This window comes from Saimiri boliviensis, chromosome 14, assembly GCF_048565385.1.
Source record: "Saimiri boliviensis isolate mSaiBol1 chromosome 14, mSaiBol1.pri, whole genome shotgun sequence".
NCBI classification, from domain to species: domain Eukaryota; kingdom Metazoa; phylum Chordata; class Mammalia; order Primates; family Cebidae; genus Saimiri; species Saimiri boliviensis.
In genome coordinates, this window is record NC_133462.1 from 93,841,650 (window position 1) to 93,868,805 (window position 27,156).

The 27,156-nt window shown below is 58.6% G+C and overlaps 1 protein-coding gene across 23 annotated transcripts in view; it reads right to left on the minus strand.

The window, feature by feature from the left end:
- The window catches only part of OBSCN (obscurin, cytoskeletal calmodulin and titin-interacting RhoGEF), a 156,940-nt gene that overhangs the window by 87,448 nt on the left and 42,336 nt on the right, over window positions 1–27,156 (minus strand). For 22 of the 23 annotated variants that reach the window (XM_074385453.1, XM_074385467.1, XM_074385466.1 and 19 more), the window contains exons 19-40: window positions 25,839–26,114; window positions 23,214–23,489; window positions 18,721–18,996; window positions 15,675–15,950; window positions 15,170–15,448; window positions 14,793–15,059; window positions 14,397–14,666; window positions 13,311–13,577; window positions 12,771–13,037; window positions 12,428–12,540; window positions 12,151–12,304; window positions 11,752–11,913; window positions 11,565–11,669; window positions 10,505–10,771; window positions 10,018–10,287; window positions 7,054–7,320; window positions 6,698–6,964; window positions 6,347–6,613; window positions 5,010–5,282; window positions 3,969–4,235; window positions 3,487–3,753; window positions 415–687 (exon numbers count right to left, since the gene is read on the minus strand). In XM_074385453.1, the coding sequence (XP_074241554.1) occupies window positions 415–687; window positions 3,487–3,753; window positions 3,969–4,235; window positions 5,010–5,282; window positions 6,347–6,613; window positions 6,698–6,964; window positions 7,054–7,320; window positions 10,018–10,287; window positions 10,505–10,771; window positions 11,565–11,669; window positions 11,752–11,913; window positions 12,151–12,304; window positions 12,428–12,540; window positions 12,771–13,037; window positions 13,311–13,577; window positions 14,397–14,666; window positions 14,793–15,059; window positions 15,170–15,448; window positions 15,675–15,950; window positions 18,721–18,996; window positions 23,214–23,489; window positions 25,839–26,114 (5,406 nt within the window). The remainder of the gene's footprint in view (window positions 1–414; window positions 688–3,486; window positions 3,754–3,968; window positions 4,236–5,009; window positions 5,283–6,346; window positions 6,614–6,697; window positions 6,965–7,053; window positions 7,321–10,017; window positions 10,288–10,504; window positions 10,772–11,564; window positions 11,670–11,751; window positions 11,914–12,150; window positions 12,305–12,427; window positions 12,541–12,770; window positions 13,038–13,310; window positions 13,578–14,396; window positions 14,667–14,792; window positions 15,060–15,169; window positions 15,449–15,674; window positions 15,951–18,720; window positions 18,997–23,213; window positions 23,490–25,838; window positions 26,115–27,156) is intronic. The other variant, XM_074385464.1, reaches the window with a different exon arrangement.

Sequence of the window (27,156 nt, forward strand, 5' to 3'; positions counted from 1 at the left end):
AGAGAGAAGCAGGAGCATGTGTGACAGAGGCACCGATGGGCGAAACCTGGCTCTCACTGCAAACCAGACAACACCTTGGCTTGGCACCCGCCAGCCACCCTCGCGCTGGGGCCATGCAACGGGCTGTGGAGAGAGCAGGGCAGGGTCCGCTCAATCACCCATCACCTCCTCACCACAGTGAGGCTCCTGCCCTGCGGGGGACGCAGCCTGGCCCGGGCCACGCCGAGCACGGTTCTGCAAACCACGCAGATGCATTCATCCCGAAAGAGCCCAATTCAGGCTTTCGAGCTGCTCCGCCCCACAGAAAGCCAGTGGGGCCTTCTCTGTGGGCCCAGGGACACCGGGCACTTGGCGGAGCTAGGTCCGCCTGGCTGCAGCCCTGAGCAAGGTGGGCAACGCGGGCATGAGACTCACCAGTGACCCTCAGGGCAGCCGAGGCCCGCTGGTCACCCGCCTCAAAGTAGATGGTGCCAGAGTCCTTGAGCGCCAGTTGCCGCAGCGTCAGCACGTGGTAGCCCCCGGGCTGGGCCTCGATCTCATTGAGTTCATTCGTGTGCAGGGGTGTCCTGTCCAGGAACCAGCGCACAGGCTCGTAGTTGGCAGGGGAGATCCGGCAGCGGAAGGTGGCCGAGGAGCCCTCCTGCACGTCCACGTCCTCCAGATCCTCAATGACCTGCACCCGCCGGCCTGCAAAGGCACAGGCTGCTCAGGGGCTCCCCACCGTCCAGGGCGGCGTCAGCCAGCGGGGCTCCCCAGGACAGAGCAAGGTGGCTGTGTTTTCACAAGTTTGCAGGGACAGAACTCCAAAAACAGTAAGTGGGTCAGAGCTGAACGGTCCAAAGATAGTTGTTTGAGGGCCACTCGGAGCCCCGAGCCCACCTCCGCACCTCGGGAGCCCTGCAAGGCTTGCGGGGCGAGTCCACAGCCTGCTGAGAACCACGCCAGCACAGTCCTGCTCTTTCCAAGCTGTGCTCCCAGAAGCGGCTGGCTGTATCATTACAATTGTGCCATGAAATTAACTCTTCTAGTAACAGATGAAACAGGAGTGTGAAAAAAAATATGCCGGGCGCGGTGGCTCACACCTGTCATCCCAGCACTTTGGGAGGCCGAGGCAGGCGGATCATGAGGTCAGGAGATTGAGACCATCCTGGCCAACATGGTGAAACCCCGTCTCTACTAAAAATACAAAAAAATTAGCCAGGCGTGGTGGCGCGTGCCTGTAATCCTAGCTACTCAGGAGGCTGAGACAGGAGAATCGCTTGAACCCGGGAGGCGGAGGTTGCACTCAGCCGAAGGCTCGCCATTGCACTCCAGCCTGGGCAGCAGAGGAAGACTCTGTCTCAAAAAATAAAATAAAATAAAATAAAGCTATGGTTGTGTTGAAATTTAAATCAAATGATTGGAAGATGGAAATCGTGAATTCCTAAAATGAGGCTTTTTGGCAGTTGAATTAGGAATGGTAAGAGACAACGTTCATGAGTATTGAGACGGGCCCTGCATTCAGACTCCATGTACACGGTACCCCGCAGGCGTGACTCCACAGAGGCCCACCCTGCCCAGGCGACGCGCATGGACAAAGCTCTCATCAGCGGATGGCACACACGGAAGCAGCTTGGCCTCCCTGACCAGGCCGGCCCACATCCTCATAAGTTAAACTTTTTTTTTTTTTTTTTTTTGAAGATGGAGTCTCACTCTGTCACCCAGGCTGGAGTGCAGGGGCGTGATCTCAGTTCACTGCAACCTCCGTCTCCTGGGTTCACACAATTCTCCTGCCTCAGCCTCCCAAGTAGCTGGGACTACAGGCGTGCGCCATCACACCCGGCTAATTTTTGTATTTTTAGTAGAGATGGGGTTTCACCATGTTGACCAGGCTGGTCTTGAACTCCTGACCTTGTGATCCACTCAACTCGGCCTCTCAAAGTGCTGGGATTACAGGCATGAGCCACCGCGCCCAGCCATGTTAAACTTTTGTTATCTTATGACGCTCACTTTTGATGGCTTTTTTTTTCTCGAGACATAGACGCTCGCACTGTCACACTGTCGCCCAGGCTGGAGTGCCGTGGCGCAATCTCGGCTCACTGCAACTGCCGCCTCCTGGGTTCACGCAATTCTCCTGCCTCAGCCTCCTGAGTAGCTGGGATGACAGGGGCCCACCACCACACTTGGCTAATTTTTTTATTTTTAATAGAGATGGGGTCCGCTACGTTGGCCAGGATGGTCTCAAACTCCTAAGCTCATGAACCGTCCGCCTCGGCCTCCCAAAGTGCTGGGATTCCAGGCGTAAGCCACTGCGCCCAGCCACTTTTGATAGTTTTTAAAAACATTAACTATGGGTACCAAGTTGAGATCACGGAGCTTTACTGTGCTAACAGAATGCTTTGACCAGGGTCACCAAATCCATTGCAGAGGAAAAATCAGTGATGATTCCTGGTCTGTGTTACTTCGGATGATCAAGGCTGGGGCCTTTCATACACAGGACGCTGTGAACGCTCTGTGGTCAGACCCCAGTAGGGACCTCCTGCAAACTCAGGTCTGGACAGCAGCCCAGGACTCCAGAGCCAAGTGGAGGCTGTGGTGAGGGGACGGGGCCTTGCCTGCCCTGATGCCAATGTGCCCCACGACCTGGCCCTGGCCATGGACCCACCAAAACTTCAGTTTTCTTATCTACAGCATGGAGAGAAGGACAGTTCTCACTCTGCCTGCCACTCAACCACAGAGGCAAACAGTAAGATCAAAAAGCCACCTGCGGAAACTTAATCCCAATGTGGCAACATAAAGAGGTCGGGCTTTTAAGAAGGGATTGAGGGAGCGGATTCTGCCCTCAGGAACGGATTAATCCATTCACGGATCAATGGCTTAATGGGTTAAAGTGCTGTCACGGGAGTGGTGCCTTCACAAGAAGACAGAGGCCCGAGCTGGCACCCTCAGCCCCCTCCCCACAGGATGCCGTGTGCCACCTCCTGGGGACTCTGCAGAGAGTCCCTGAATCAAGAGGACCCTCACCAGATGTGGCCCAGATGTGACCTGACCTAGGACAGTCTCCAGAGCTGTAAGAAGTAAATTACTTTCCTCTATCAATGGCCCAGTTTCAGGTATTCTGTTGTAAACAGTAAGAGAAAGACTAAGATGCCCGTGTAACTCTCGATGACAACCCTAACGACCATCAGTTCTTCCCTGGGGGCACCTGAGGCCGCCTGGCACGGCCTAGTCAGGCTGTCCCTCTGGGACAAGGGCGACACGCTGTACGTGCAGACACACGCGGAGCTCACGCATGGGGCCAGGCACCCGCGCATGTGGGAGAAACACACAGTGACCGAATAAACACGCGGAAGTGGGGCTGGCAGCTCGTTCACAGCCATGCTGGAGCCTCAGTGGCCACCGAGGGAGCACCTCACTACCCTTGTGATAGGAAACCGAAGCCGGGCCTGTCCACCGCCAGGTCCCCAGAGCCATTCAAGGCCCGGGCCGCGCAGGCGGCCGCCTCACCTTGCACCAGGAGCCGGGCCTGGGTCCGGGCCTGGCCGATGTCACAGGTGTACGTGTCGCTGTCTGTCTTCTCCAGGGCGCTGACGGTGAGCCGCAGGGTCAGGCCCTCCTGGCTGAGCTGGTGCTTCTCTGAGGCCCGAAGCTCTGAGGGGCCCTTGCGCCAGGTCACGGTGGCCGCGGGGTGCTCCGTCTTGCACGTGAACACAGCCGTGCCCGCCTCCTCCACCCGCAGGTCGGCCAGCTCCTCTGTGAAGCGGTTCGCTTTTTCTGGAGAGGGAGATGGAAACGGAGTAAGTGGGGCGTGAGGCCCGCGCAGGCCCCGTGCTGGCCCCGTTATCGTCCGGGACTGGCTGCAGAAGCGCTGGGACCCGGGCGAGTCCTTCCAGCTCGGACAGAGGAGCTGGGGCTCCAGGGGTGGCCCCTGCCCCGCCAGGGGAGCGAGGCCGCTCCAGGGCCCCGTGTGGGGCTCCTGCGGCGTTTACCTTCCACGTGGAGTCTGGCTGTGCTCTTGGAAGCCTCCACCTCACACGTGTACTCGCCCACGTCCTTGAGTGAGGCTCCACGGACGACCAGTGTGGCTATCGTGTCCTTGCAGACCACGTCATACTTCTGGCTCTTTCGGATGGCCTTCCCATCCTTCAGCCAGCGCACGGGGGCACCTGCCCGCGACAGCTCACAGCGCAGCTCCACGTCCTCCCCTGGCGCTGCCCGCTGGTCTTCCAGGGGCTTCGTGATGGCCACCGGCCTCTCTGAAGGGAGCAGGGACAGCTGCCCTTGAGGCCCAGCCAGGGCCATGGTGCCAGCCACAGCCCCAGGCACAGACCCAGCCAAAACCTCCCGCCTCCGCCAAGACCAGGACTGGGGCAAGGACGAGCGTTTGGGAACACTCGCTCTCTGGTGACTCAGACAACAGAACCTGCGACCCTCAAACTCTGGCACCTCCGCCCTCAGGAGCCTCAGAGTCCCGGAATGCCAGTGTCCCCACTGTCACCAGCGTGGGACCGGGAGGCGGGAAGATCAACCACCACAGAATTTTATCTGTTGGCATCTTTCAGGCTGATGACTCAGTGTGGCCATGGTCGGGGTCCCAGGATTGAGCTCCGCCCGCTGAGCTGCACCCACCGTGCGCGTCAGGGGCGTGAACTCAGGTGCTGGCGGTGACATCAGCGGAGCCCACAGCTGGGGCCTCGGACCGGTGCTGCCAGACTGGCCCCGTGAGCCCCAGCTCTGTGGAGCTACCAAGCGCTCAGGGCACTTGGACCACGGATCGGACGAGAATCCAGGCCCTCATCAGAGCTCAGAGCACGGCCCCGCTGCCGCCTCGGAACTGCCCCCAGCACCCGGCAGGTACCTCAGGCCCTGAGGCTTCCAGAAGGGGAGCTGGGCCACAGCGAGGGGAGGCAGGCCCCGAAAGCACCCCCAGCGGCTTCTGCAGCTGCCCAGCTCCTGGACCCCTGGGACGGGCCCAAGCTCCCCACCCCCCAGCCCGGGTGACAAGCCCCCATCCGGCAGGCCCCGCCCACCTTTGACGATGAGTGAGGCCTTGGAGGTGAGGCCTCGCACAGAGAAGACCACCTCCCCGGCATCACTGCACGCAGCCTCCCGGACCACTAGCACATATTTTCGGCCCTGCCGTGTGGCCTCGAAGCGGCTGCAGCTGCCCACGGTCTTCCCGCTGACTATCCACGTGGCCGGGTCGCTGGCGCTCTCGTGAGACAGGACGCATTCGAAGCTGCAGCTCTGCCCCTCCAGCACCTCCGCTGTCTTCAGTCTCTTGGTGATGCCCACGTGCAGATCTGCGGCCACGGGAGACCGTCAGGCCAGCCGAGGGGATGGCAGTACCCTGGGCCAGACCCTGGAGAGATCAGAGCTCGAAGAGACCAGACCTCAGAAGGAGCCGGATCCCCCGGGTCCTTAAGAGGGACCAGACCCTGGGCGACGCCAGGACCCGAGGGGAGGGTGGGACACCGCCTCAGCCCACGAGCAGATGCCCCTCTGCCGGAGCCGGCCGCACCCTGGCATCTGTGTAACCAACAGCTCTGAGCTCCAATCAGGGAGGCAGGGAGAGGGAGGACCCACGGCGGCCACAGGGAGGAGAGGAGGCGCCGGACCCTGGACAAGGGGCTGCCAGGCAGCTGAACCCAGCTCCAGGACAAACTCACCAGCCTCCTGCCCCGGCCCCATCTTGTTACAAGACTATCAGAGACCAGTCAGCAGGCCTGTTACGCCACCTGTCACCCACACCAGGATGCCACTGGGACCGGGATGGGGATTCCCAGTCATGGAGCCAGGACAGTGGGCACACACGGGGCCAGGTAGCTGCCCTGCAGTTGGGGGACCTGCCCCTGAGAAGCAGGCAGGCTCCAGGGCACACACGCCCCCAAGGCTGCAAGACTGGGTTTGGGGATGGCTCCACCCTGCCAGCCCCGTGGCCTTGGGGCCTTGTTGAGGCCCTGTGAAGGACAGAGATGTGGCCTACTCCCGGCCCTGCCTGGCATCTCGGCTTCTGCCTGGTCACCCCCATTGGTGCCCCCACACTGGCCTGGTGGCTTCCATGCAGACACGGCCCCTGGTTCAGGGCAACATCCCTGGCTGTGCCCTTGGAGCACACTGGGCAGGGAGAGCAAGCCTCCAACCCTGGCTCCGGGACCCATCACCCCGGGTCCACCTGCCTGCACCCGGGCCTCACAGGACCACGTCGGGCCACGGTTCCCCTAGGAGGTCCCCCCGGCCTCTCCAGCTCAGCAGAGCAGCCCCTCAATCTCGGAGAATGACATGGGCCACCCAGGTAGTGGCCAGCCCCACACCCACGCCCAGCACGCCCCCTTCCCGGAGCTCCCCTGCGCCCGCAGCCACACACCGTGCACGCTGACCCGGGCCCGGGTCTCCTCGGCGCCCACGTGGCAGGTGTACAGGCCGGCGTCCTCAGGGCTCAGGTCGTGCACCACGAGCCCCCGCGTGCCCGCCGTGTGCAGGAAGTCATACTTGTCGCTGGGGCCCAGCTGCACGCCGTCCTTGCGCCACAGCACAGGGGCCTCGGGGTCAGAGACCTCACACTCCAGGGCCAGGGTGCCACGCTCCTCGGCCGACAGGTCGTCCAGCGCCTTCAGGAACACGACCGGCTTTGCTGCAGGAGGGGTGCGAGGGTGAGGGGAGCCCAGCGCCGTCCCATCCCTAGTGGGGGCCTCCACAGCCCCGCGGGACGACTCACCTCGGACCTCCAGGCGGGCAGAGGTGGACACCTTGTGGGAGGAGGCGCGCACTGTGCCCGCGTCGGCCCTCCTGACGCTCTTCAGCACCAGGCTGTGGTGCCGGCCCTCGTGGGAGATCTCGTGGAAGCTGTCGTTGTACAGGGGCGACTCATTGAGCGACCACTCGACCTCCTCGTCCTCGTGGGACAGCTCACAGGAGAAGCTGGCCCGGCCTTCCTCCGTGGCCTCCACGTCCCGCAGTGGTTCCGTCACTGCCACCTCCCGCGCTGAGAGGAGACAGTGGGCCTCAGTGCCCACATCACCAGGCAACCCCTCCCCAAGCCCTCTCGGTGGCCCTGTGCCCCTCATGCCCCACCTTCCACGGTGACCTCAGCGCTGCTGTGGGCACTGCCCGCCTGGCACCGGTAGACACCAGCATCGGCAGGCACCAGCCGGAGGATGCGAAGCTCGGCCATCTGACCCTCCAGGCTCATCCTGAACTTCTCAGAGGGAGACAGGGGCGTGTCATCCTTGTACCACTGCACAGCCTTGGGGGGTGGCCGGAAGTCGCAGGACAGGACCACAGACTGCAGCTCACGGCCCATCTTGGGCTCCAACGGCCGTGCGAGGACTACAGGAACGTCTGCAGGAAGTGCGGACAGGCTGTGCCACGGGGCCACAGGAGCCAGTCACCCTGCCCTGCCTGCCAAGCCCTGAGCCTAGTTGCCTATGGCCCTGAACCGAGTCCTCCCCTGGCCCCGAGCCACTGTGGGAAGTAGAAAAGCTCCTTTTTAAAGTTTTCTTTCTTGTTAAATCATAAGTGCGCTAATAACTCTGTTAAGCCCTATCCTATGTAGCTGTTAGACACGCCATGGTGACAGGCACGTAGCACACTCTGTGTCCTTGTACTTTAACTAAGATATCTGTGCTGGACGTGCTCACAGGCAGGTCCCAGCTCTCCATTGCTTTCACCTGTTTAGAAAAGTTTTAAGTTGTCAGCCAATCGGGTTTTGGTTTAGAGGGTGAGGTCTGGCTCCAGCCAACGGAGATCAGACACAGCAATAAGGACCAGCCCAAATGCGTGAGGGATAAATGTGTGTATTTTCCTTTGTTCACTATAGTTTCGTGGCACGATGGCTAGTGAGGGTACCGTTCCTGCAGTCCAAAAAATAAAAATTGCGTTTCTGAAAGATCCTTTCGTCTCAGAGCTGATTTTTCTTTTCGGCCCTGAGCATCTGTTTCCAACAGCTGCATCCACCGTTCCGTGAACTATCTTCCCCGGCCCTGAGCCATGTCCCCGTGGCCCTGGTCTGTGTCCCCCGTGGCCCTGGTCTGTGTCCTCCCCCAGTCCTGAGCCGTGTCCCCCGTGGCCCTGGTCTGTGTCCTCCCCCGGTCCTGAGCCGTGTCCCCCGTGGCCCTGGTCTGTGTCCTCCCCTGGCCCTGAGCCGTGTCCCCCGTGGCCCTGGTCTGTGTTCTCCCCCAGTCCTGACCTGTGTCCCTCGTGGCCCTGGTCTGTGTCCTCCCCCGGCCCTGATCTGTGTCCCCGTGGCCCTGGTCTGTGTTCTCCCCGGCCCTGAGCTGTGTCCCCGTGGCCCTGGTCTGTGTCCTCCCCGGCCCTGAGCTGTGTCCCCGTGGCCCTGGTCTGTGTTCTCCCCGGCCCTGAGCGGTGTCCCCGTGGCCCTGGTCTGTGTCCTCCCCGGCCCTGAGCTGTGTCCCCGTGGCCCTGGTCTGTGTTCTCCCCGGCCCTGAGCTGTGTCCCCCGTGGCCCTGGTCTGTGTCCTCCCCCAGTCCTGAGCCGTGTCCCCCGTGGCCCTGGTCTGTGTCCTCCCCGGCCCTGAGCCGTGTCCCCGTGGCCCTGGTCTGTGTCCTCCCCCGGCCCTGAGCTGTGTCCCCCGTGGCCCTGGTCTGTGTTCTCCCTGACCCTGAGCTGTGTCCCTCGTGGCCCTGGTCTGTGTCCTCCCCGGCCCTGAGCTGTGTCCCCGTGGCCCTGGTCTGTGTCCTCCCCGGCCCTGAGCCGTGTCCCCGTGGCCCTGGTCTGTGTTCTCCCCGGCCCTGAGCCGTGTCCCCCGTGGCCCTGGTCTGTGTCCTCCCCCAGTCCTGAGCCGTGTCCCCCGTGGCCCTGGTCTGTGTCCTCCCCGGCTCTGAGCCGTGTCCCCGTGGCCCTGGTCTGTGTCCTCCCCCGGCCCTGAGCCGTGTCCCCCGTGGCCCTGGTCTGTGTTCTCCCCGGCCCTGAGCGGTGTCCCCCGTGGCCCTGGTCTGTGTCCTCCCCCGGCCCTGAGCCGTGTCCCCCGTGGCCCTGGTCTGTGTCCTCCCCTGGCCCTGAGCCGTGTCCCCCGTGGCCCTGGTCTGTGTTCTCCCCCAGTCCTGACCTGTGTCCCTCGTGGCCCTGGTCTGTGTCCTCCCCCGGCCCTGAGCCATGTCCCCGTGGCCCTGGTCTGTGTTCTCCCCGGCCCTGATCTGTGTCCCCGTGGCCCTGGTCTGTGTTCTCCCCGGCCCTGAGCTGTGTCCCCGTGGCCCTGGTCTGTGTCCTCCCCGGCCCTGAGCTGTGTCCCCGTGGCCCTGGTCTGTGTTCTCCCCGGCCCTGAGCTGTGTCCCCCGTGGCCCTGGTCTGTGTCCTCCCCGGCCCTGAGCGGTGTCCCCCGTGGCCCTGGTCTGTGTCCTCCCCCGGCCCTGAGCCGTGTCCCCGTGGCCCTGGTCTGTGTCCTCCCCGGCCCTGAGCGGTGTCCCCCGTGGCCCTGGTCTGTGTCCTCCCCCGGCCCTGAGCCGTGTCCCCGTGGCCCTGGTCTGTGTTCTCCCCAGCCCTGAGTGGTGTCCCCCGTGGCCCTGGTCTGTGTCCTCCCCCGGCCCTGAGCCGTGTCCCCCGTGGCCCTGGTCTGTGTCCTCCCCGGCCCTGAGCGGTGTCCCCCGTGGCCCTGGTCTGTGTCCTCCCCCGGCCCTGAGCCGTGTCCCCGTGGCCCTGGTCTGTGTTCTCCCCGGCCCTGAGCCGTGTCCCCCGTGGCCCTGGTCTGTGTCCTCCCCGGCCCTGAGCCATGTCCCCCGTGGCCCTGGTCTGTGTTCTCCCCCGGCCCTGAGCCGTGTCCCCGTGGCCCTGGTCTGTGTTCTCCCCGGCCCTGAGCGGTGTCCCCCGTGGCCCTGGTCTGTGTCCTCCCTCAGTCCTGACCTGTGTCCCCCGTCTGTGTCCTCCCCCGGCCCTAAGCAACATCCATGCGTGACCCTGAACTGTGCCCACTCCCTGCCCTGAGTCATCTCCGTGGCCCTGCCCTGTACCTGCCCACAGCCCCATCCAGGCCTCCCAGGAGCCCTGGACCTTGTCCTCTTGTGGCTCTGCCCCGCGTCTCACCTGAGACCACCAGGCGGGCAGAGGAGCGGGACTTGCCGATGGTGAAGTGCACGGGCCCGGTCATGGTGGAGCAGGTCCGTCGCAGCGTCAGCCGGTGCACCGTGCCCTCCTGCTCCAGGCCCACGTTCCCCCCATCCTGCAGCACCGTCTTCCCCAGGAGCCACTTAGGTGGCCGCACTGAGGGGATGGAGGTCTCACACTCAAACCAGGCAGGGGCGGGCTCCATCACCGTCACGTCCTGCAGACCCCGCACGATGGTGATGGACTGCTCTGTGGGGAGGAACGGGCGCTGGCAGGCCCCGCGGAAAGGACAGGCTGTCCCGTCCCGCAGGTTCCTTCCTGGGAACAAGGCCCTGCCCGCTACGTGCATGCTGGCATCCTCCTGAGCCGCCTGGACCCAGCGTCCCCAGGAGCGCAGGGCAAACCGTGACCCTGGAAGACACCCCCACACACAAAAGCCACTGCAGAGCTGCCTTCCTGCCCGCACCTTCCACAAAGAAGTGTGCGCTGGTCTGCACGTCGCCAGCGTTGCACGTGTACGTGTCCTCGTCCTCCGGCTGGACGTCGTGGATGATCAGCTTGCGGTAGAGGCCATCGCTGACCAGCTCGTACTTGGGCCCGGGCTGCAGCTCCCGACCGCCCTTGAACCACCGCACCTGGGCGCTGGCCCGGGACACCTGACACTCCAGCACGCCGCGGTGCTTCTCCATGGCGATCTTGTCCCGCAGCGGGCGCACGAGGGTCACTGGCAGCTCTGTGAGTGTGGTGGGGGTGCGGCTGGGTCAGAGACGGTGCTCAGGGCTCCCGGGCCCAGGCTCTGACAAGACACTGGGGGTCCGGGAGAGCTACGGTCCTGGACCGCACTAGGCCCCAACAGCCCATGTCTGCCCACCAGGGGCCGGAGTGTGCCCCAGGAGCTGTGCTAGGACCTGCCGCACCAACAGCAAGGGGAGTGCGTCTGTCTCCGTGGCTGTCCCCCACCCCCACAGCATAGCCCACATTCTCATTTCCACCACCCAACCCCGCCCAGAGCAGGGCAGGCCCTGCCCACATAGCGCCACCCACTCCAGTCCTCTCTCCAAGCCCCCATTCCGGCACCGGAACTGCACACCCTAGTCCAGCCCCAGGAATCCCGTCCCTCCCACAAACCTCTGGCTTGCCCACCCACCCGTCCGCACCCCTCCCATCTACAGAGCCCCCCTCCCTGCCACCCCCGCACCAGTCCCCCCAGCCATCCTCCTCCTCAGGGCCACCAGGTGGGACCCCCCCACCCCTCGCCCCAGCAGGGCCTCAAGCCTGGCCTCTCCAGCACTCACTGCAGCCCGAGGGAGAATTCATCAGGACCCCGGTTTTAAGCAAGAATCCCCTCATGGCTGCTTCTCCGGCCCTCATTTTCCTGCCAAGGAGGTGACACCCCTTCCCTCCTCCTGAGTCCTTGCTGTCCCGGTCCTGAGAGCCAGCCTGGGGCATCCGGGCCGGAGCTGAGCCAGCTGACCACAGACACACACACCATCCAGGCCCCGCCCTCCCCTCAGCCCCTGCCTCACCCTTCACTCGGAGCTGGGCTCGGGATTCTGCATTTTCAGCTACAAATTTGATCTCTCCTGCATCTTCTGCCAGGACCCTCCGGTAGATGAGCGTGTATGTCCTTCCTGGGGACAAGGGCTGCTCAGCACAGGCAGGGCAGAGGAGGACCCGGGCCGGGCCACGCCACCGCAGCCGCCGCCCTCACACCTTCCTGACGGATGCGCACGTTCTCGCTGGGACGAAGTTTGCTGCCCTCCCGGAACCACTGGCCAGGCACGTCGTCGTGGGAGACCTCGCAGGAGAAGGTGGCACCCTCCTTCTCCATCACCTCCACATCCTCCACGGGCCTCACGATCTGGATGCTGCGGCCTGGGGTGGCAAGGGAGGCCCCGCCAGTCACCTCCAGATGCACAGAGCCGCTCCCAGCAGCCCCTGCCTGGTGCACCCCACCCAGTGCCCCGGCACGCTGAGGGTCGTGAGGATGGAAGCAGAGCGGCCAAGCCACCGGCTGGGGACCATGGAGGACAGGAGGAGCTGCCCACACCTGCCACGCCCCATGTGCCATGCCCCACGTGCCATGCCCCACGTGCCCCATGCAGCTCTCACCTTGCACCTTCAGGGAGGCGGAGCTCTGGGCGTCGTGGGCATCACACACATACACGCCCTGATCTGTGAACTCGCACCGGTAAATAGTGAGGCTCCTGCAGGCACCCTGGGCCGCGATGCCCACTGTCTTGCCAGCCCGCAGCTCCACACCGTCCTGAGGAGCAGAGAGGCCCCGTCAGGCGCTCAGGTGGCTCAGTCCCGGGGTTCCACTCGGGCCCACCCACGGGAGGGGAGGGGAAGAGGCAACGGAGTTGGGCGGCGGGGGGCGGAGAGGCACCTTCAGCCAGCGCACATCCACATTAGGCCGAGACAGCTCGCACTCCAGGGTGACCTTCTCCTTCTCGGTGGTCACCACGTCCTGCAGCGGGCGGCTGAAGCTCACGGGCAGCTCTGGGGAGGCGGAAGCGGGAGGGGAGAGGAGAAAAAGGGCTGGGAGGAGCCCTCAGGGTGGGGACGGGGACAGGGCGGGGGCGGGGACAGGTGTGGGGCGGGGCACGAGCTGGACTGAATCATATGGGGCTGGCTCATCCAGGTCCTCACAGTCCCCACCGGCCTCCCCAGGGCCCCCTTGGGACAGGCGGGCGTGCTCCGCACTGTGTCCCGCCGGCTCCCCCACGCACCGGTGACCGAGAGCTGTGCCGACGTGTGCACGCCTTCTGCCTTGAAGACCACAAGGCCACTGTCCTCGGGCCGCAGCCCAGAGAGCGTGAGGGTGTGCGTGGGGCCCCGCACAGCCAGGTGGCACGTGGGCCCCTGCTGGAGCCGCAGACCGTCTCGAGTCCAGCTGCCCTCCACGTCCGCGTGCGACAGCTCTACCTCCATGGTAGCTGTGCCCTGCTCCTGTGCTTCCACTGCCTGCAGGCCCCGGACCAGCCGTACCTGACGCACTGCCGGGCACACGTGGGGCGTGGGTCGGCCACTGCTCCGAGCCCCTCACCTCTGAGCCCCCGGGCACAGTCGCCTTCCCCAGGAGCTCAGGGAGGAACCTGGCAGCACCCCCAGGCTCACCCTTCCCGTGGCAGGCCTACCCCTCCCCCACCCTTAGGACCTGCCCACAGGCCCGCCCCCTCCCTCAGTGCCCCTTCTCCCTCCTGCCCTCGGTGCCCAGCCTTGCTCCTCCCTCCTCCCCTCCCTCCCCCGCCACTGCCGCCCGCGCTCACTCTCCACCGTGAGTTTGGCCTGCGTCTTGTCGTCAGGGGTCTCGCAGCCAAAGAAGCCGCGGTCGGCAAAACCCACGTCGTGCAGAACCAGGCGGTGGCGGGCGCCCTCGGCGTGGATCTCCACGTTCTTTCCCGGTGCCAGGGCCACGGCGTTCCGCGTCCACCTCAGCTCGGGCCAGGGCCGCGTCAGCTCCACCTCCAGGGTCACTGAGCTCCGCTCCTCCACCGTCTGCGGCTCCAGCTTCCTCCTGAACAGCACGGGCGCCTCTGGAGCCGCGAGAGAAGGGAGGTCACGGCGGCCCTGGCCCTCGTCCGCGGGCAAGCCAGGGTACGGAGCGCCCGCCCAGCTCCCTCAGGCCCAGTGCCCACCCACCCAGGTCCCCGTCCAAGCTGGGCGCGGCCCTGGCCACACTGGGGAGCAGACCGGGCGAGGAAACAGAGACGCTTCCCTCAGCCCCGCTCCCACCTCCAGCCCCCCTGCTCCGAACAAGAGGCCAGGCCGGGGGCCCCCGAACTCCCAGGCACGGCCCCCACCGGGTGCGGCGGCGTTGGCAAAGCCCCAGCACTCCTGCGCGGGTTACAGAAGTGCCCGCGGGCCTCTCTGCCTCAGGCCGCTCGTGAACACCACAAAGGTGAACCCGCTGTAAAACTGCTTTGCCCCAGAACCTGCCATGACTCCCACTTCCCTTCAGGGCAAGTTCTGGCTGCTGGCTTTAGCTGCATGGGAAGCTCATGTCACTGCCTGCACTGCTGCTAACCCCTCTCTCTCTCCCCTGCCATCCTTCAGGCTAAGCATGAACCCACCTCCTCCAGAAAGCCTTCCTGGATTGCCTCAACCTCCACCCATTCCCCACCAGGTGCACCTGCAGGATTGTATCTTCTCTATACCCAGAGAAGACACTTCGTCCATCCAACCTACTGAGTCTCCTCTCTGCAGCCCACACATCCCGTGGCCCCTGAGGTCAGCCAGACCAGCCAGACTCAGGACAGCACTGCCAGGTGCCCATGCAGGACCAGTCCATGGGGGAGGTGCCTGTGCCAGGAGCCCGAGCCAGCCAGGCAGGTCCTGCCACCCGCTCCGCTCACCTCGGACCCTCAGGGCAGCTGAGGACGAGGCACCTTCCGCCTCCACGGTGATCTGGCCTGCATCCTCCAGCGCCAGGCTCGCGATGGTCAGGCTGTGGCTGGCGCCACTCTGTGATATGGCAAACTTCTCGCTGGGCTGCAGCAGGGCACCGTCCCGGAACCACACGACTGCCACGTCACTGGGGGACACCACACACTGGAAGGTGGCCTCGCGGCCCTCCTCCGCGACCACGGCGCTCAGCCCGGATGTGAACTTCGCCACTCGGGGCACTGCGGACGGGATGGCTGCTTAAGAGGCAGGCGCACGGGACCAGCACAGCCCCCACGCTGCGGGAGTGCCAACGGCCACCTCCTCCAGGAAGCCACCCTGGATAGGGACACCGGCCCCGCACATACCGCTGACGGTGAGCTGCGCACTGGTGCGGTCATCACGACTCTCGCACACGTACTCCCCGGCGTCCTCTGCACGCAGCCCAGACACAGTGAGCGAGCGCACGGGCCCCTCGGACGCCATCTGGAAGCGCTTGCCCGCCCGAAGCTGCGTGCTGCCGCAGCGCCACACCACCTCTGCACACGCCGGGCTCAGCTCGCAGGCCAGCGTCACCGCACCGCCCAGCTCACCAGACACGGGCTCCAGCGGCCGGCAGAACCTGGCAGCCACCTCTGTGGGCGGGAAGGGGACGTCAGCCAGGCTCTGCACAGACCCAGCTTGGCCCCTGCCCAGCTCTGGGACAGAGGGGTCTGGAGGTGTCACCGCCCCGTGCCCGGCTCACCTTCCACCTGCACGGGGATGTCCTGCCCCTCTGTGCCCACGCGGCAACTGTAGACCGCGCTGTCCAGCAGCTGGGCGCCACGCACGGTCAGGGTGTGGCTGTTCCCCTGGCTGGCTGTCTCGTGCCGCTTACTGCGGCGAATCTCCACGCCATCCTTGAGCCAAGTCACCGCAGCCACAGACGGTGTGGCCAGTGTGGCAGTCAGCACAATGTCCTCATGCTCCTTGACCACCAGAGGCTCCCTGCGGCCAGATCTCTCTGAAATTAGGGGCTCCGGCTCTGGGTAAGAGGTGAGTTGGCATGAGAGGGGACCCTGGCATCCCTGACCAGCCCCGCCGCCCATCAGGGCCACCCTCATGCCACCTGGCACTCCTGATGCCCACTGCTCTTCAAGGACGGCCCAGTGCAGTCCTAAGCACCATCAGCCACCATCCAGGATCTCAGGGGCCATGTAGTGTGGCCATCAGCTCCGGGTGAGAGGGATTAGCCATCCCAAAGCACTGACCTGCCACGTGCAGGCGGAAGGAGAGCCTCTGGCCCCCGGCCTCGCAGCTGTACTCCCCGGCGTCCGCCTGGCCCGTCTGCTGCACCACCAGCCTCCGCGTGCAGCCCGCGGCCTCCACACGCACTCTCGAGCTGGCGCTCAGCTTCTTCCCGTCCTTGTACCACGTCACCTCCGTCTGGGCCTGTGCCACCTCGCAGCTCAGCGTGGCGCTGACCCCCGCCTCGGCCTGCACCTCCCTGCGTGCCGGCTGCTCCTTGGCAAACACCGCCTTGGGCTCTGGGATGGACAAGGAAGGACACATGAGGTCAAAGATACGGCCCAGGTCAGGAAGACCACCCGAGGGTAGGAGGGCCTGGACCAGGGAGGAGGAGGAACAGAACCTTCCTCAGGCTCTGCACTGCCACGTGGCCAGAACAATGCCCGCCGCCCCCAACACAAGAATCAGTTTCTCCGTCCACTGTGCACTCGCCATGGGCCGCCCCAGGCAGGGCAGCTGAGACAGACCCTCTGTGCACCAGCTTCTCCAGGGCAGGGACTGGGGTGCCTGCAGGCTGGCTCTTCCTCGAGCTTGTGCACAGCCACTAAATCTACTTGTCCTTTTTCAACCTCGCACCCCCCAAAACCACGTCCGTTTGGCTGTTGAGACTGAACACCTTTCATTCCTCCATGCCTCCTGTCCACTTTAGAGCTTGATGTCTCTCAAAAGTGTTTCATAGCTTCGCCGTGAGCCTCTGGACACCTTTTACCAGCCCGGGATCATAAATGCGATGCCTTTGAAAGTCTGTCTGTCTCACGTCTTCATTTCCCAACTGCTTGCTGCCCGTCTACATGCAGAAAAGTTTCTTCACACAGATCTTGCAAGGGCTGATCTTTCTCAGCTCTCTGATAATTTATCCTCTGGGTAAACCATATCTTCCGCTGATTCACCTTTTTCTTTTTTTCCCCCTTTTTTTTTTTTGAGACAGAGTCTCACTCTGTCACCAGGCGCCAGGCTGGAGAGCAATGGCGCGATCTCGGCTCACCGCAACCTCCGCCTCCTGGGTTCAGGCAATTCTCCTGCCTCAGCCTCCTGAATAGCTGGGATTACAGGCACGCGCCACCATGCCCAGCTAATTTTTATAGTTTTAGTAGAGACGGGGTTTCACCATGTTGGCCAGGATGGCCTCGATCTCTTGACCTCGAGATCCACCTGCCTCGGCCTCCCAAAGTGCCGGGATTACAGGCTTGAGCCACCGCGCCCGGCCCGATTCACCTTTTTCATGCAACTTTCCTCCTGACTTTGCTGCCCCATGCTGGGTGGAAGTGCTGGCCGCTGGCTTCTCGTGCTGTTCCCTGGCTCAGAGGCAAAGCTTACAGAGTCACACCCTGCGTCAAATTAAGGGGGAACCACCCTTTTGTTTATACTTTGTTAAGAATTTTATGGCATGATGGATGCTAAATTTTGCCAGATACTTCTTCTGAATATATAAGGTTCAATTTCATCAATGCGGTACTTTATTCTACGTTTAAGACAATGGCATTGTTTTTTAATTTCAACCATGTATCATGGTTATCTAATGCTTTTAACATGAAATCAGCCCTCATTCCTACACTATGAATTTTATCATCTTGTACAACTGTCTGCGTGTACTGCTGCATTCAGTTTGCTAAGATGTTGTTCAACAAAATGGCCACGATCTCCATGATTCTTTGACCTATGATACGCAATCTTCCTGCTTTCCGGCCAGATTTTAGTTGTGGCGGGAAGCCATCTACCCGCACAGAATGCACGAGAGGGTGTTTCCTCCCTTTGCCATTCTCCAGAAGAATTTCCGTGAACGTGGAAGAATTTCTGGCCAGCATGTTTGGAAGAATTTCTCCGCAGGGCCACCTGGTTCAGGTATTGTTTGCTAGAGATTTTTTGCTACTGGTTCGGGTTTTTACTAGGTCGTGGTAACTGCAGGTAACTTCAGTAGCAGTAGGTAACTGCTCATAGGTTATCTGTTCCCTGACTGGTTTTGGTCTTCTAGAAATTAGATAATTTGTTAACCTTTTGAAATGGACTTGCAGTGAGTTTTTTGGTAACTGTACACATCTGTAAGCCGTTACAGACATCTACAACACCAACGGTTACGTGGTGGCACTTGGGGCTCAGGCTGGAGTCTGAAACTAGGCTCTCCTAACAAACACCAGGAAGGATGTTCTCAGACTTCCGTGAATCAGCGGAGAGGACAGGCACAGGACACACCAGGGAAACAGGATGACGTGATACAGCCTCCCCAGTCCGCGGCCACCACCACCGTCACTTAATCCTCCCCACGTGTGACTGTGCCCCACCCGTCCACACCCTAACACCGTGGGCCTGCGCCCCACCCGTCCACACACTAACGCCATGGGTCTGTGCCCCACCTGTCCACGCGCTAACGCCGTGGGTCTGCATGTCACTTGTTTACTAACACCATGGGTCTGCACACACTCTGTGGCTCTGCACTTCACTCGTTTACACACTGACTCTGTGGACCTGGGTTTTAGTGAAGCTCAGACCGGGCTTCTACAACCACAGAGGAGGACAGAAGTGTGTCCCACAACACTGAAAACTTTGGGAGCCCAGTGTTCAGTGCTGATGTAATTCCAAGTAAGACTGTGTGGCTGGAATTTCTCTACACCCTGGCTCAACGAAGTCAAATCTCTCTCCACAGGGAGAGCCCTCATGTGGGGCCAGATGAGGCCATGCAGGGACTGCAAGAACATCCCTGAGGGAGGGACACCTGGCCTACCTCCATCTCATGTGTTAGATAGGACCAGAGTCCCGGACACCTTGGGACATTGGTGATTCCGAGGTGCTAGGAAATGTGACCCAGCATGTCTGCACAGGAACAGCACCTAACACGGACAAGGAGGGCTCTGACCCTTCCACCCACTCCCTTCCCACCCAGCAGCCCAGCTCCGCCACAGGCAGAGAGTAGGAGGTGAGAGGATGTGAGAACGAGGGGCGGCGTCTAACGGAGAGCCCACCGGGTCAGCAGCGGCTCTACTCCGGTCAGAGCAGCGTCCCCAAAGCACTGACCTGTCACGTGCAGGCGGAAGGAGAGCCTCTGGCCCCCGGCCTCGCAGCTGTACTCCCCGGCATCCGCCTGGCCCGCCTGCTGCACCACCAGCCTCCGCGTGCAGCCCGCGGCCTCCACGTGCACTTTCGAGCTGGCGCTCAGCTTCTTCCCGTCCTTGTACCACGTCACCTCCGTCTGGGCCTGGGCCACCTCGCAGCTCAGCGTGGCGCCGGCCCCCGCCTCGGCCTGCACCTCCCTGCGTGCCGGCTGCTCCTTGGCAAACACCACCTTGGGCTCTGGGGAAGACAGGGGTGCACAGGGTGACCTCCAGCATCTAGTCAGGAAGGCAGCACTGGAAGGGAGGCGGGAGGGACGGAACCCTCCCCAGGCTCAGGCTCTGCCCTGGTGTGTAGTTGGGAGAAGCCTCACCCCCTCCCAGCACAAGGAACAGTTTCCCCATCCATTCTGCATGTGGCCATGGGCTGTCATCCCAGGCAGGGCCGCCATGACAGACCCTCCAGGGCAGGGAGTGGGGTCCTGACGCCTGCACAGCTCCCCTCATGTGGGATGTGCCAGGGTCTCCCCACGGGACTGTGCAGGCGCGTCCTCACCGCAGGGCCCCAGAGTCTGAGGCTCCCACTCCTGCCACTCTCAGGAGGGTCAGCGCTGGCCTCTATGGAGCCTCCCGTGGCTTCCTGTGGCCCTGCTGGGAGCACCGTCAAGCTGGGTGCCTTCTGATGGTTTGGGATGGGGTCTTTGCTCTTCTGTGGTGTCACCCTTAAAGTGTTTTGCCAATTTTTTTTTTTTTTTTTTTTTTTTTTTTTTTTTTTATATACAGGGTCTTGCTCTGTTGCCCATGCTGGAGTGCACTGGCGTGATCACAGCTCACTGCAGCCTCTATCCTCAGGCTCAACACACCCTCCCGCCTCAGCCTCCCGAGGAGCTGGGACTACAGGCATGCACCACCATGCCTAGCTCTTTTATTTTTTAGAGGCAGGGTCTCACTATGTTGCCCAGGCTGGGCTCAAGCAATCCTCCTGCCTTGGCCTCCCACAGCACGTGGGTTACAGGCATGAGCCACCACACCCAACCCCAATTTTCAATAGCACTGTCTTTCACATATTTAGTTTTAGGAACTTCATATAATTAAATGCTGTTACAAACACCGTCTCCATCTCTGTGCCTTGCCCTGTCACTTCTGCATGAGGGTCTTCTAATGAAATGAAGTGATCAGTCTTATTTCAGGCAAATGCATCATTCGTCCTGTGTGGCTCGTGCATTCACGTTCCGCTCAGGACCTCTTCCCTTACCCAGAAGTCACTGACCAATCTCTATTACCTGGTGAGAGCTGCTCTACCCACACACTGAGCTGATTTCTTGCCCAGGGAGGTAGACACTCAGTATTTTTACTTTTGCAAACAATCGTCTTAGCACCATTTGTGAAAAGGTCACCCTTCCTCTACACCTCCCCCTTGCACCAGGGTGAAAAATAAAGAAAGGGAGGAGGAATCTGGTTCCATCAAGCACTTTTGAGCTCAGTATTCAATTATTCCGGTCTGTTCATTTCCTCCTGCCTTTGGGCCCAGGCGACCGAATCGCCTCCGCTTTAGAGGACAGCCTCCTGTCTGGCAGAGCAAAGGCCCTCGCGCTGCATTCTTCAAGGGCGGCTTGGCTCTGCTTGGCCTTTGCTACGCACCTCCAGTACGCCCCCACCCAACAGAACTGCGCTCACCGGGATGCACACTTCCACGTCTGCCACCGCTGTCACCCTCTCTCAACAACATTTAACAATGTTTCCCCACAAGCCATTTAAAGACCTTTTATTAGGCTGGCAACTGGTCACCACAAGACCTCGGATGGTAATGGAAATCTCCGAAAACGCGATTTTCCCTCTGCTTGTTTCTGGTACATAGATGTAGAAGTGTTTTCTGGATATTGATTTTTTATGTGGTAACCATTCCCAAATCTCTTACTAATAATTAGTTTTTTTGGACTTTCTAAACTAATAACCGTATCATCTGTGAGGTGCGCGTTTTACTTTCCACGCCTCGCACCTTGGGCTGCCTTTTTCTCTTCTCTGTACTGTACAGTGTTGGAAGAAGTGGTGATGGATGGCATCCTTGTCCCGTTTCCAACCTCAAAGGCGACACTTTGAAGGTTTCACATTTGTGTAATGTTAGCTTATTTTCTCTACAGTATCACTTGTGAAATTAAGGAAAAATGTTTTTATTTAGAGTTTGGTAAGAACTGTATGACATGAATTGATGCTAAATTTTTCCAGATATTTTTTGCATATTTATGATGTTGTATTTTATCAAATACTTTTAGACTCCATATTGAGGTAATCACATTTGTTTTTCTTTCAATCTGTTAATATCATATTTTGTACTGATTTTCTAATGTTTCTCATGTTAAACCAGCCTTGCATTCCTGGACTAAGACTTTTATCATTGTGTATTATCCTCTTGATAAACTGGTGAATTCAGGGTGCTAATATTTTAGTTTAAGATACGAGCCTTGATATTGATAAGAGACTGGCCAATTTTAATTCCTCATATTCACCCTGTCAGAGTTTGGTATTAATGATATTTACCTATATAAAATGAGATAGAGGACTGACGTCCTTTTTCAATACTATAGAGGAACATCTACGAACATGGAATAATTTCTTTCCAGAATATCTGGTACAGTTTAGAGCACTGGGTAGACACTATTCTATGAGAAGATTATTTGTTGCATTTATACAAAAGGTTATAGGACTGTTAAACTTATCTATTTCTACTTTTAATATAGTTTTTTCAAAAGTTTTGGCCAAAACTTTTCAAATTTACTTGCATAAATAATAGGGTCAGGCATGGTGGCTCATGCCTGTAATCCAACCACTTTGGGAGGCTGAGGTGGGCAGATCACTTGAGGTCAGGAGGCTGAGACCAGCCTGGCCAACATAATGAAACCCCATCTCCACTAAAAATGCAAAAAAAAAAAAAAAAAAAAAAAAAGCCAGGTGTGGTGGTGTCCACCTGTAGTCCCAGCTGCTCAGGAGGCTGCGGCAGGAGAATTGCTCGAACCCAGGAGGCAGAGGTTGCAGTGAGCCGAGATCACACACTGCACTCCAGTCTGGGTGACGGAGGGAGACTCCGTTTCAAAATAACAGTAATAATGACATGTTCTCATATAACAACATTTCAAGTACCCACAAAGTGGGATTTTTGGCATCCATATACCCCCCACAAACTTCTAGCTACTGATGGACAGCAGTGTTAAGTGTCAGCACCTATGAACAAGGGTGTGACTGCACTCCATCTCCCACTGACAAAAGGAACGCAGAGCTGGTTGTCAGGCTTCATCAATCAGCCATGAATTGTTAGACAACAGTATGAAACACATCTGCTTTACCTGCCAGCGGCTGCTGTATGCTAACTCACCTTTAAAATGTGTGCTGATGTAGCTTGATCTATTTATTCCTCTTCAGTTTTAAATACACGAAATTAAACTGAGGGAAGTTCAGTCACAGAATGTACTGACATAAGAGTATATAAAAACAACATAGGCTTTTGGAAGAGAATGTCGAACCTCACAGTGGGGCACTGCAGCACAGATCCACCGATTCCCAGCTCTACTTACTCTGCGGGCAGTACAATAAAAACCAGCTGGGCACATGGCTCAGGCCTGCAATCCCAGCACTTTGGGAGGCTGAGGCGGGCGGATCACTTGAAGCCAGAAGTTTGAGCCCAGCCTGTCCAACATGGTGAAACCCCATCTCTACTGAAAACACAAAAATTAGCCAGGTGTGGTGGCAGGTGCCTGTAATCTCGGTTACTCAGGAGGCTCAGGCAGGAGAAATGCTTGAACCCGGGAGGCAAAGGTTTCAGCGAGCTGAGATCATGCCACTGCACTCCAGCCTGGGTGACAGACTGTCTCAAAAACAAAACAGAAAAAACACAGGATATTGTTTTGCCACATGCAGGTGCACAGAGACCTTTTATGTCCATAAGAAATTTGAGAAGAGGGTCCCTGAACACCTAAAACTTGGATAATCCGAAGTCCAAGCATGAGCTAATTCCAAGAACGATTGTGTGGCTGAAATGCACCCTTATCCTGGTTCAGTGGAATTCAACCATCTCCATAGGGAGAGCCCGCAGGTCGGGCTGGGGAGGCTGGGTGCAAGTTATTGGATGGCCTCAGGTGACAGGTATCTGGTCTGCTTCAGCCCCCTGCAGCAGCCCCCTCAGTTCCTTTGAGCCAAAGGGCTGGACGCCTAGGAGCACCTGTGGGTGCTCACCAGGGGCTGGGAATTTGTAAACAGCGTTACTGCCTGGAAACACAACTCACAGTATCTCTTGTACACATTCGTCCCATCCAGCCAACCTTGGCCCAGCCATGGGTGGGAAAACGGCAGGTAGAATCATGAGAGACTTCCAGGGATGAACTCCAATGGAAAGAGTACTGGGGTCTATCAGCAATCTCATCATCACCTCCACACAAGGTAACTCAGTGTCCCCAAAGCACTGACCTGCCACGTGCAGGCGGAAGGAGAGCCTCTGGCCCCCGGCCTCGCAGCTGTACTCCCCGGCGTCCGCCTGGCCCGCCTGCTGCACCACCAGCCTCCGTGTGCAGCCCGCGGCCTCCACGCGCACTCTCGAGCTGGCACTCAGCTTCTTCCCGTCCTTGTACCACGTCACCTCCGTCTGGGCCTGGGCCACCTCGCAGCTCAGGGTGGCACCGGCCCCCTCCTCGGCCTGCACCTCCCTCCGTGCCGGCTGCTCCTTGGCAAACACCATCTTGGGCTCTGGGGAAGACAGGGGTGCACAGGGTGACCTCCAACATCTAGGTCAGGAAGGCAGCACTGGGGAAAGAAGGCCTAGAAGGGGAAGTGCGAGGGACAGACGCTGTCCAGGCTCCGTACCACCACCTCCCAGCACGGGAACAGTTTCTCCAACCATTCTGCATGGAGGATCTGTCACACTGCCAGGGCGCCCTGCAGAATGGTGGCAGGTTCCAGTGGTCCCTGCTGCCTGGGAGGCTGGTCTCAAATGCCTGAACTTGAGGGATCCTTCTGCCTCAGCCTCTGAAAGTGCTGGGATTACAGGCATGGGGCACTGAGCCAGTCCTGATACTAAATGTTGTCAAACAGCTATTCAGAATTTGTGATGTTAAATTTTATCAAACTTTTCTTCTGCATTTATTGAGATAATCTCACTGTTTTTCAATCTGTTAATGTCACAGGACATTTTCTCATGTTTTGAATATTGAACCAATGTTGCATTTCTAAACTATGTCTTTTCTCGTAGTGCACTTTCCTTTTGACATGCTGGTCATACCACTTTGAAAATATATTGCTCACGCCTGCAATCCCAGCACTTTGGGAGGCTGAGGCGGGCAGATCATGAGGTCAAGAGATCGAGACCATTCTGGCCAACACAGTGAAACCCCATCTCTACTAAAAATACAAAAATTGGCTGGGTGTGAACGTGTGCCTGTAGTCCCAACTACTCAGGAGGCTGAGGCAGGAGAATCGCTTGAACCTGGGAGGCGAAGGTTGTGGTGAGCTGAGATCGTGCCACTACACTCCAGCCTGGTGCAAGAGCAAGACTCCATGTCAAACAGAAAATATTTTGTTGAAGCATTGGCCTGGATATCCGTAAGAATTGGCCTGTAATTTCAAATCCTTATACTGTTCTTGTCACATTGGTATCTGTGTTATGCTATCCACATAAAACAGGTTCAAGAGTGTATCTTCTCATTCTGTTCTCTGGAAGGATCTCTAAGAACATGAAGCAATTTGCTTTGAGAATATTGGATATAATTTATCAATAGATCCGCTGGCCTTAGACCTTTCATAAAAATGTTTTTTATCACTGGTTCCACTTAATTAAAAACTATAGGACTATCTGAGTTGTCTGTTTCTTCTTGTGTAACTTTTTCACATAGTTTAAGAAATTGGTAATTCTCCAAAACTTGGAAAACTTATTACCTTTAAATAATTTATCATACTTTCTTAACACAATATTTTAGAAAGATACATAGTGGGCTTTTTAATAATTTTATACAGATAGAATGCCAAGCTGTCATGTGTTGGCATTTGGGAGTCAATGTAGTACCACAACGTTTTTCTCTCTGACAGTTATCCTTTTTATTGTTTTTTGTTTTTTTTTTCCAGAAATAGGGTCTCACTGTTGCCCACACTGGAGTGCAGTGGTGTGATGACCACAGCTCACTGCAGCCTGGAACTCCTGGGCTCAGGTAATCCTCCTGCCTTGTCCTCCCAAAGCGCTGGGAATACAAAAGGCATGAGTCCCTATGTCCAGCCCAGACTCTCTTAAATGGTGTGCTGAGACAGCTTAAGCTCTTTCTTCCTTTCCACTGCTAAATCCATAAATCAGACTCCAAAAAGGAATTCTGCCTCAGAAGGTTGAAACTGGAGACAAAAGAAAAGCCAGATTTGCCTCAAGAAGAGCACTTGGAATCTTCCAGCTGGGCCCCAGGAGCACAGACACCAGCTCTCTTGGCTGCAATTTTTTTGCACAGACACTGCAAGAAAATACGGACAGAGATTTTGCCACATATGGGTGCACCGTGAGCTTCTAAAGCTTCTAGATTCGAGAAAAAGAAGGAAAGAGCCTTCTTCAACACCAGCAACTTTGACGCCCCAAAGTTCAGTCTGGCGAGAATTCCAGCTGGGACTGCATGGCCGGAACTTCCTCTTACATGATTCATATGGATTCAAACATCTCTCACGGGTGAGAAGCCCCATGTGGTGCTGAAGGGAGGCAGGTGGGAGCTGCCGGATAGAAAGGACATCCCCACATTCCCAGGGGTGACGCCTGGTCCACCTCAGACCACAGGGCTAGACAGTGCCAGGGACCTGGACACCAAAGAGCACGGGGGTTTGGGGGCAGGGCTCAGTGCGATGAGGTTGAGAATGGGAATGCCACTCCAGGTGCACCACAGGCCTGGCCCTTCCCGCACCCTCCTGTCCAGCCCAGCCTGGCACAGCATGGGCATAAAACTAGGAGGAGAGGGCATGGAGAAGTGGAGAGGTAGAGTCTCATGGACAAGGGCACTGGGAGCTGTGGGGTCATCCACCAGTCTCATCACACCTCTACACAAGGTCACTCAGCGTCCCCAAAGCACTGACCTGCCACGTGCAGGCGGAAGGAGAGCCTCTGGCCCCCGGCCTCGCAGCTGTACTCCCCAGCGTCCGCCTGGCCCACCTGCTGCACCACCAGCCTCCGCGTGCAGCCCGCGGCCTCCACACGCACTCTCGAGCTGGCGCTCAGCTTCTTCCCGTCCTTGTACCATGTCACCTCCATCTGGGCCTGGGCCACCTCGCAGCTCAGCGTGGCGCCGGCCCCCGCCTCGGCCTGCACCTCCCTGCGTGCCGGCTGCTCCTTGGCAAACACCGCCTTGGGCTCTGGGATGGACAAGGAAGGACACATGAGGTCAAAGATACACTCTAGGTCAGGAAGACCACCAGAGGGTAGGAGGGCCTGGACGAGGGAATAGAAACAAAACCTTCCTCAGGCTCTGCACTGCCGTGTGGCCAGGACAAGCCCTGCCACCCCCAGCACAAGAATCAGTTTCTCCATCCACTGCGCATGGAGCCATGGGCTGCCCCAGGCGGGGCAGCTAAGACAGACCCTCTGCACAAGCTCCTCCAGGGCAGGGACTGGGGTCCTGATGTCTGCACTGCTACCCTCACGGATATGCCTTAGTTCTAAAGCCAAATCAGCCTTAATTTATCAAATTCAGGAAGAACACTTCTATAAAGTTTGTTAAGAATCTTACGAAATGAGTTGATGCTAAATTTTCTCAAATGTGTCTTCTAGATTTTATCAAATACTTTTATCTGCATTTATCAATTACATCATTTTTCATTCAATCTGTCAAGCTTACAATACTGATCTAATGCTAAGACAAACCAGCCTTGCATTCTGGGACCAGGATCTTCAACAGCGTGCATTATCTTACTGATATATTGCTGAATTCCATTTGCTAATGCTTTGTTTATAATTGTGTTCTTGATATCAATAATGACAAACCCATACAGATTGGTCTACGATCTAATTCTTCCTACTTCCTTTGTCAGATTTCGCTATTAATGTCACCCTGTCTATTTAAAATGACAGCCTGGGCACGGCGGCTCACACCTGTAATCCCAGCACTGTGGGAGGCTGAGGCGGGTGGATAGCTTGAGCCCAGAAGTTTGAGACTAGCCTAGGCAAAATGGCAAAACTCCATCCCTGCTGAAAAAAAATGCAAAAAATAGCTGGTGCATGTGCTACTTTTTGGTGGTGGCGCATGCCTGTAATCCCAGCTACTCGGGAGGCTGAGGTGGGAGAATCACTTGAACCCAGGAGGCGGTGTCTGCAGTGAGCTGAGATCATGCCACTGCAATCCAGCCTGGGCAACAGAGTGAGGACCTGTCTCAAAAAATATATATATACATACATAAA